At 41.2% G+C, this 9,414-nt stretch overlaps 1 protein-coding gene and 1 long non-coding RNA gene across 3 annotated transcripts; one reads left to right on the forward strand and one right to left on the reverse strand.

Annotated features, from left to right (window-relative positions):
• Nucleotides 1-366: 366 nt before the first annotated feature.
• On the reverse strand, nucleotides 367-6,733 carry wipi2 (WD repeat domain, phosphoinositide interacting 2). Of its 2 annotated transcripts, none has more exons than XM_015047460.1 (12): nucleotides 6,491-6,733; nucleotides 5,706-5,788; nucleotides 4,882-5,051; nucleotides 4,685-4,781; nucleotides 3,804-3,901; nucleotides 3,545-3,637; nucleotides 3,367-3,437; nucleotides 3,124-3,231; nucleotides 2,361-2,525; nucleotides 1,988-2,095; nucleotides 1,801-1,898; nucleotides 367-921 (listed from the first exon to the last, which is right to left on the reverse strand). In XM_015047460.1, the coding sequence occupies exons 1-12, from the start codon at nucleotides 6,562-6,564 to the stop codon at nucleotides 809-811; spliced, it is 1,278 nt and encodes a 425-aa protein (XP_014902946.1). In that variant the 5' UTR covers nucleotides 6,565-6,733; the 3' UTR covers nucleotides 367-808. The 2 variants fall into 2 exon arrangements, with proteins under 2 accessions (XP_014902946.1, XP_014902945.1); XM_015047459.1 differs by having other exon boundaries at nucleotides 3,118-3,231; nucleotides 6,491-6,732.
• On the forward strand, nucleotides 2,477-3,040 carry LOC106956546 (uncharacterized). The gene is made up of 2 exons (XR_001426791.1): nucleotides 2,477-2,562; nucleotides 2,667-3,040. It is a non-coding gene; the product is annotated as an uncharacterized LOC106956546 (long non-coding RNA).
• Nucleotides 6,734-9,414: the final 2,681 nt, after the last annotated feature.

Consider the following 9,414-nt stretch of genomic DNA (forward strand, 5'->3'; position numbering starts at 1 on the left):
CCATCAATATCATCAGTCATTTAAAAAAACAAAGAAAAGAGGAATCAACCGATGTGTGCAGAAGAGAAGAAGCTTGGATGATGGAAAGAGGGTAGATGTTTTGCTATTGTACATGCCCAACAAACACACACACACACACACACACACACACACACGTTAAGTCTCAGCTAAGCACACAAACGTCTCAAGTTGGAAGTTTCCAAATCTTCCTTTTTAAGAAAAAAAAAAATTGGTAAACCCGACGGACGCCGCGCCAGACGATAAGGAAACGTCGGCCTGCTGACGATGGATTTTTAGAAATGTCCTCCTCTTCCAAACAGAAATAAAAACAGAAAAAGAACAGAGAGGCACTTACACAATCACTTTCATTGTACACAGTGCATTTATATACGTGTCCACCAAATGAGACACGGCTACATTGTGTTTTTTTTTCTTTTAACTCTTTCTGTTTGACCACGCTCACAGGGTGGGGGGGCTCATTTTCACAATGAAGCATGGTTTGTCTTTGCTCTGCTTCGTAGCAGTTGGCACATGTACATGCAAAAAGCTCCACATTCTGACCCGCACAGGCAAACTAAAGGGGACGGAGGCATGGTGGAGAGAGGGCGGGGGGGAGGGGGAGCAGGACAGTAAACTGATTGGTATGTGGACAGAACAATGCACAGACAGACAGACTGAAAGGCAGGTCCTTGAACGCCTCCCCCAGCCTTTGATCCCGTCCCTGCCCCTCGTCGTGTCTGGTGTTTTCACAGCAGCACCAGAGGAGGCCTCTGAACGTCGGGAGGGGGGTTTTGGGGTTCTGTCGGGGTCAGTCGGTTTCCAGGATGAGCGGCGGCTGCTCGTTCTCCTCCTCCAGGCGCAGGTCGTTCAGGTCCTCCTCCAGCCCCGCCCCTCCCACCGCGCCCTGCTCTTCGCAGTAACCTAGGAGACGAGGGAATCGGACGCAATCGGGACAAGTGAGACAAACAGCGTTGCACATTTTGAAGTTACCCTGTGCAATCGGATAAGAATTCTTTTTTCTATTTTGTTTTTTTTAATTCAGCGGATTTGGAAGTATTTTTTTATTTAAGGCGTTTTTAATACAATATTAGAAATACATTAAGAGATGCAAATGAATAATTCAATTCATTTTTTTACATAGGAAAATATCTAAAATGCAACAACACAGCATTCATTTAGTGATCATTTGATCATTTTTAGTAAAAATGATCAACTTTTAACAAAAACAATACAGCAGAGGACTGAACTGTTGATTATTTATTGAATTAGCAGATTAATAATTAAATAGCAAGGCGTGCTTAATAAGGTAGAACAAATTTACAGTTTTTTTTTCATCTCGAATGCAAAATGTAATTTTTTTTAGTAAAGTTTTGAGTTAATTGCTGCTCTGATTGTGTTAATATTTCAACAAGTGGCCTTTTTTGATTCTCTATGCTCCAGTTAGCGATGAATCAATTACTAAATTAGTTAACGATCATTCCAATAAATCGATTAATCGTGACGAATCATTTGAACTGTAGGAAAAGCAGTGGAAAATAAATGAACACATGTTCTAGAAAAAGGTGGGATTTTTCTAAATCTCACAGTGTGAAAAACAACGTTATATAGATCACCAAAACTTTTTGTGTGCGTATTTGTGCTTCAAGCATAAAAGTACAAGAAGCACAGCTGTGACGGCTCAACTCATATGATTAAGGTTGAATGATTTTCTGTCTTTCAATGCAAAAAATGCTTTAAATTTGTAGTTTCATAGAGTTAAAGGGACGTTTGTTGATTCTGTTTTGCAGATTTCTAAATTACCTTTACTGACAGCGGCACTGTAGGTTTGGGCCACAAGAGGGCGATCATGTGAGCCCTGCTCCAGGATCTCATTGGGAGGTTCAGCACTGCTGTCAAGCCTGAAAAAGAAACAGAAAAATGTTTAAAAAAAATAAACAGAAAACAAAACTCTGACAGTCTGCTGGAGGTGACAGCCTTTCTGTTTCACCTGTGCTGCTTCATGAGCGTGCATTCCCCCCCCTCCTGAGGGTCCAAGTTGTACAGGTATAAATATCCGTCAGCCGCTGCCACCAGCAGCCTGGGAATCTTCTGAATCCTGGTTTAGAAAACGGAAACTCGTCAGAAACCCGCTGAGCATTCTGCTGCAGCTCACACACGCACACGCACACACACACACAGAGTAGTTGGGTCATTTCCCTGCTCGTTTGCATTTCAGCTCTTACACTATCAGGCGGATCAGAAAAGGAAGTCAGTCTACTTTTACAGGCGCTTTTTTTTTTTTTTTTAATTATAGCAACCGATCAGATTTGATGTCAAAGCAGCTAAAACAGGGTGAAGATGAAACTTTCGTTTGTGCTCACACGGCTAAGGCGCAGATGTTTTTGTGTCCGCAGAAGGGCAGGCGTACGGTGGCGAAAGCTCGTCCCTGGGTTAACATTTCTGTGACCTGTGAAGGCAGGTAGGTGGTGGACGCCATCAGCACCTTCCCCAAGTAACCCCCCCATGTCGTCGGCTCCTCAGCCGGCCTGGAGGGGGAACAAAAAACAAAACAGAGAACACGAGGTATGTTTACAGTTTGTTGCAAAAATGTTTATTTGAATTTTTTTTGCTATAATCGATAAGGATTTTATGTTATCTGTGATTTTCTTTTTTATTTTACTTGACAGCATCACGTTTCGTGTCAGACACTGCAAAAAACTTGGAACTGAGGCAAAAAGTCATCGTTCAGCAGCACGACGGCCCAAAACATACAAACCAGAGCTTCAACGATCAAAACATCCTTATGTGCGGGAAAAGACTAGTCAAAGTAAAACGAGGCGAGACAATTTGAAAATTGATGTTTGGAGATGCTTTCCATTCATTGTGACTGAGCTGGACTTAGTTTTGGAAAGAATGAGGATAAACACGAGTTTCCACATGTGCAAATTTAGTAAAGACCACCAAAGAGTTCACTGAGGGGGAATGGGAAGAGATGCACATGACAGGTTTAAGATTCTACCTGTAGAAAAATAAAAAATAATAAAGACTACTAATCATCTTTCTGACGTGTGTGGCTGTAAAATTAACTGAATGGTGAAAAAAAAAAGAGAGAAAAGAGAGAGAAAAAAGGGCACTTACACATACTTCTCTTTCTGCGTCTCTAATTTGAAAATGTGGACCGTCTCTGTGTTGCTCGAGGCAGAAAGATACAGGCCTTCCATGCTGAACGCCAGCGAACAGATGCTCACACACCTGAGAGCGACAAAGCACAAAACACACACATTCAGCAAATGGAAACGTGCGCAGACGCAGAAACACAGCCTGGGCTCGACTCCTCTTTCACTTCCCAACCAGCAGGACGCTCGGGCGTCTCAGTCGTGCTCTAACCTCTTGACGCCTCGCCGGAACTCAAACAGCTTCTGTCCCTCTGGGATGGAGAAGACGCGGATGACCGTGCCCTGACGGGGAAGTGAAACGCACGAGGCGCAGGCTGAGATAAGAAGGAAGCGAACACACAAGGCCTCCCTCTGTCCGTCTGTCCACCCCGACGCGTCAGACAAATTACCTTCTCTGAAGCCGTGGCCAGCTTGGTGCCGCTGGCGTCGAACGCCAACGCCGCTAAGGGGCTGTCGTGAGCCGGAATCATGTTGGCCGCCCTCTGAGGAAAACAAAACACGCCTGTGTTTACTTTAGGCTGACCAAAAAAAAAGAGACCCGAACCAAACGGATGCCGTCTAGGCTTGCCAGCGTTACAGATAAGAAGTGTGTGTAAATATTTCAGCCATAATAAAACAAACTGCCCGAGCCGGGTCGGTTCCCCCTACCAGGTTGACCGTGTCAAACACCTGGACCTCCCCTATCGTGGCGCTGCCCGGATACGCCAGGTAACAGTTATCGTTGCTGATGGAGAGAGCACACAGTCCTGCAGAGAAGCAGAAAAAATAAGTAAATACAATGAACTACGGAAAAACTGGAAGCAGGTTTTAAGTTTAAATCTAAACCTGCAAAAACAGAAAATCTTACTGAGTAGTTTTGGTTTAATTTCTAAGGCTACGTCTTGATATTATGAGTGGGAAATGTCTTGTTGCACTGGCAGATTAATTTACAAATAACTAGTAGTTTTTCATCAACATTAAGGAATTATTGACTAAAGACAAGCTCCTATTATTTTCCTGAAAAGTTACTTCTGAGTTAATTTTGTCTCATTTCAAATTTACTAAGATATTTGAACAAAAACCTGGACCAAAAATGCTTTAAAATATCCAACATTCAGTTTCACTAAAACTTGAATATTTCTTAAGAGCAATAATAATAATAATAATAGTAATAATAATAATAAAGAAATCAATTCAGAGATGTTACTTCAGTGTTATGGCCTGACGTGGACAGTTTGCAGAGTTCTGCATGCAAGTACGTCAATAGAAAGTTTAGTGAAAGGAAAAAGTTTAATAAAGAAAAACATTGTGGGGGAAGATTCTGACAGTGGATCAGAGGGTAGAGAAGTCCCTTTAGCAATCTGAAGATAATGTATTCATCTATTTGTGTCCCTAACTCCAAAAGTGGCTTTTTAGCAGCAACCTAAATTACACGTCACTTCCTGGTTCCAACAGATTCTCGTAAACTTCTAATGGAGGAGAACCGATCCATTTTCGCTCCACCTGCAAACTGAATCGATGAGTTTTGAATCCAGCTTGTGCGAACCGACCTGACGGGTTGGGCGGAGTCTCTCGGATAGTGTGCAGCACTTTCATGTCTCTGATGTTGTGAATGTAAAGCGACTCTTCCAGACACACAATCAGCCTCTGCGGGGGAGACAAGTGCGACGTCAACAAGATCCGACAAAAACCCCCCCCCAAAAACAAAACTAAACTAACCGTATTGTTATTTTTTATTTCCCCCTACCTGTCTGTTCAGTTTCACAGCCAGTATGGTGTTTGAATAAGAGTAGTTGCAGATCTCAGTTCCCTTCTTGAAGTGACAGACTTTGAGCTTCCTGGGCGCCTTCAGACTCACGATGGCCACCAGGCTGCTGGAGAACAGGCGCTCCACGATGCACACGTCCTCCGTGTCGGCTGCAGAGACGGACGCAAAGAAAAAACATCAATCAATCAATCAAATTTTATTTGTATAGCACATTTCAGCAGCAAGGCATTTCAAAGTGCTTTACACCGCACGGCGCCCGCTCCGTCGCGTGGCAATGGAAATGAGAACAACCCTTAGTGTGGGAAAACTGCTTCTTCAGAGTTAGCGTTTAGATGAACTGGACTTTATTTAGTGGCGTCAGAGTGAATGGGGCTTACGCACAAGATATTTAAAAATATTTATTTTGTAGTAGGAATAAAGTAAAATCGAGTGTGACGTTTCTACACTATGTTGGTTTATCACCTAAACTCTGAAAAATTCAGTGGACGTTTTGGTTGTGATGTAAAAAGGTGGAAATACTTTTGCTAAACATAAAAGGAATGAATATATGAATATAATGCAATTTAAATCTAATAAGAAGGGAAATACCTGATGTTAAAGCGTAGATTTACAAGATATTTAATATTTTAGTTAAAATAAACAAACTACTAATGGGTAGGTGATTCAATTCTGTCTAGACAAACTGCATGACATACAACGACTCTAGCATGTGACTGAGCAGCAGTATGATGAGTGATGACCTGCTGGGAAATACTGCCTGGATGGGGGGGGGGGAGAAAGAATAGAGTTCTCACAATACTTACTACATTCATATATCTGCTCCAATTTGTCCACAGAGGACAAGGAGAAAAACTTGTATCCTGATTTGGTGCCAACAGCCAAGGACCTGCAGGAACAGCGGGAGGAGGACAGACAGCAGTAAGTGACCGAGCGTTGCATCAGCGGCGCACAGAGGCTGCATGGAGCTCCACTGTCTCCGTGTCACTGGATACGCCTGAGTTAGCGGTCACACTGCGACATTTGTCACCCGACTGAGGCGGTTTTGCAATATCACCCGTGCGTGTCCGCTGCTAATTCAGCCGAACAACCCTCCGCTGACAGTTCTCCCATTTCCTAATATGAACGAATGCAAATGTCGTGAGCATTTTCGGGTTTCAAGACTAGATCTAACAGCTCCTGAAAATGTTGGTCATTCATCATCAGAGCGACTGAAACACGCCACATAATTATAACTTTACGTACGTTAGCTTACGGGTAGAGAATAACATCTGTAGCCTTAATCTAGACACCCTAGTAATCCCTGTGGAGGCTAACTTCGATGTATTGTGGCTAAAGTTAGCCCCGATATTACAGCATCACGTTAGCTAACAAGCTAAGCTAGTCTCCAGTGAATTAAAATCCTATATGGATGTTTTCCTTAACAACCTGGCTGCTGCTTTCAATTTTACAGTGAGAAACCCCGTCCTGAATGTTTCACATAAACACATGTCACCCAGCCTTGGCAACTACAAACTGAGCTAACGTCCGCTAGCCTGAAAGCTCCCACAGGCCGCTGCATCCCCGGACTCGCTCCCTGGCCCAGCCTTACGTGTTGTCCTGGTTAAAGTTGGCGAAGAGAAGCTGGCTTCCGCCAGCATCCCCGCTCAGACTGGCCAGGTTCATGGGCTCGACACAGTCGACATATAAAGTTTCTGGTAAAATAGCAGCAACGGGACTGGAATTGTTTCAATTGTATAAGTATTGCGTTTTCACGGGGCCATCTCCGTTTCCAGCCTTGCTGTTCTGATTGTTGTTGTTTTTCACTGGGGATGTTGCTCACCCTCTGCGCGCATGCTCAGTGGAAGGCGGCGCTCAGTTCCCTTAAAGGGCCAACGTCACAAAGTGTCAATAACTAGCTTAAAAAAATAAATGTTAACCGTTCGCGAAATTAAGAATGTACGTCTGTGTTGCAGCAGCGGAAAGAGAAAGAGGAGGAATTACGAATATGACTCTATCGAAAATATAATACCTTAACGTAGTTTGTGAGCGGATCTACCAGCGCCCTCTACCGTCCGTCACATATAGGAGTTTTAGGAAGGATAATAATGCATACAACGTCCAATATTAATCACACAAATCCTCCTAATCTGTAGTGGACAATGGACTAGAAAATGTGTTAGGTTCTTGATGTGTCATTTAAAATCAGCCCATAATTATATTATATTTAGACTTAACTTTATTAATCCACAAACAGACTGGTTTGGCGACTTTGCTGATCAATCCTTGAAATACGATCCTTCAAATAAGTTCAATTCAGTCATGAGGACAGATTTTACACACCTTCAAAATCGATTACATTTAGAGGGTCAGAGTAGGATAAACACAAATTTATTTGTAATTAATTAATTAGTCAGTTTATTTATTTATTTATCAACATTTTTTCATGAATGACATTTTAAGATTGACTAGATAAAAAAATAACAAATGTGCTTTGTCCATATTGCAAAATAAATACTTTTTTATATAACTTTTTGTCAAAAATGCGGTGTAATGATCATCCCTTTTTTTTTAGTACTAAGCATTTTAAGGTAAAATCATCCAGATCGTCATTTGCTTGTGAAAGGGATTGTTAAAAAAAAAAGAAAAAGAAAAAGAAAACCAGCATAAAATGAAAGTGAAAAACCGAAACAAATAAATAAAGACATAACATTTTGGTTTCACTAAACAGTTTTAAAATATTAAACGAGAAAAGCAAAATTTACAGTGGACTATATAAAAACACAAATATGTTTGGTAGTACTTGTGTTGTGCGTATGTGTAAAACCCTTTTGGAATAATTTAACGCGTGATAATTAAATAATTAAATGTACAAGAAGTTTCGGTTTACGTTCAAAACTTGATAAGCAAATCTCATGTTCAGCACCAGAGGGCAGCATTTCGGTTCGAACCGTTTCTTAAACTCATGAGAGAAACTAACACATCCTATTAATTACCTGCTCGGAGAACCATCCGTAGCGGCGAGAGCTTTAAACAGTTTTATCCTTATGATTCTTCACTGCATCGCTACATTTGTTTCTGTTTCCTTAAGATCCCACTACAGCATTTCAGCCAAACTGAGGTCCACATTGTGACCGGATCATTGCAACGTCTCTGATCTTTTTTCATTTTCAACCATTCTGGATTTTCTTGTGTGTTTGGAATCGTCGTTCTGCTGCAGAGCCGGTTTGGGATGACTGTTGGGTGCATGGTACCCGCATGGCCGACTCCAGCATATTTAGGAGTTCATGATCGTATCATCAGTGCGTGATGGGACAAATTCTGTGGCTACAAGTCAGATAAACTATTGCTCTTCTATTGCTATACTTGATAGTTAAAATAAAAGCCATGTGCTGATATCCTGCATCGTTTTTGTTTTGCCTATTCAAGGTTTTCCAGATTCACAGACAGAACTACCTGCCTAAGTTTTGCTGCTGAATTCCTTTTAGAGAAAATGAGATTTCTCTCTCTGAACAACCAAAACTTGTGTATGAATTTTTAAATTGTTCTGTTGTGAACATCACGATTTATTACTGTCTAAACATTGGCTAAAATACTCCTGGGAAAATACCAAATGAATTAAATGTTTTCCATTCGACAGAACGATATCGAATACAGAAGTATGGTCACACCGAGATGTTCACACTGATGACCAAAAAGGTTAATGAAACACACACTACTAGCAGCACCTGCTGCTTTCCCTTTTTTAAATACTGTGGACGTTTTGAGGATGTATTTCTTAACTTGTTTTGACTGTGACAGATACTCTGTTTGTCCTATCCCATTTCCTTCATAAACATTGTGAGTAAACTGTTTGGGTATTAAATTACTCCAGCCAACAATATGGAAGCTTATAAAACTGATAATCGGTTCTGAAAGTTAACCTTTATTGCTTTTATGGTGGCAAAAACATGAAATTTCAGCCTGAATCATGAAAATGTAATATATTTTGGTGCACATGAACACCTCAGAGGTGAGGTCTCATACACACTTCACTAATTTCTACTGATTTTCAAAAGGGTCAAACTTCCTTCAGTCCTGGCTGAGGTTAAACAGTGTTCTAGTGAGGAAGTCGGATTTCAACATGGCGAAGCCCATAAACATCGTTTGCAGCTCTTGCAAACATAACTCTAAGCTTTATTTTTCATAAGCAAGCGCCGCTTTTAATTTGTTCAGCTTAGAATTGCAGGCGTTACATATAATATTAATCTGAGATGCGCCTTTACATTTGTAAATAGACACGTTTCCAGTTCCGCCACACCTCACGACTGTTGATGCGAGGAGCGGCCATATTGAAACGGAAAACCGCCTGTTTTTAAAAAAAGAAAAATCTATTTAAGATTTACAAACACTATACAGATGCAAAAATCTGACAAGGCATCACATAAACATGCAGAAACAGAAGATAAAATGGGGTAATTATTATACACAGTAATATAAAAACAAGGCTTTTTTTTGACAAAGACATGAATTTAAGAAAGAAAGAAGCCACACGTT

Source organism: Poecilia latipinna, unplaced genomic scaffold (assembly GCF_001443285.1).
Source record: "Poecilia latipinna isolate Pla-1442-1.1 unplaced genomic scaffold, P_latipinna-1.0 Scaffold827, whole genome shotgun sequence".
NCBI lineage: Eukaryota > Metazoa > Chordata > Actinopteri > Cyprinodontiformes > Poeciliidae > Poecilia > Poecilia latipinna.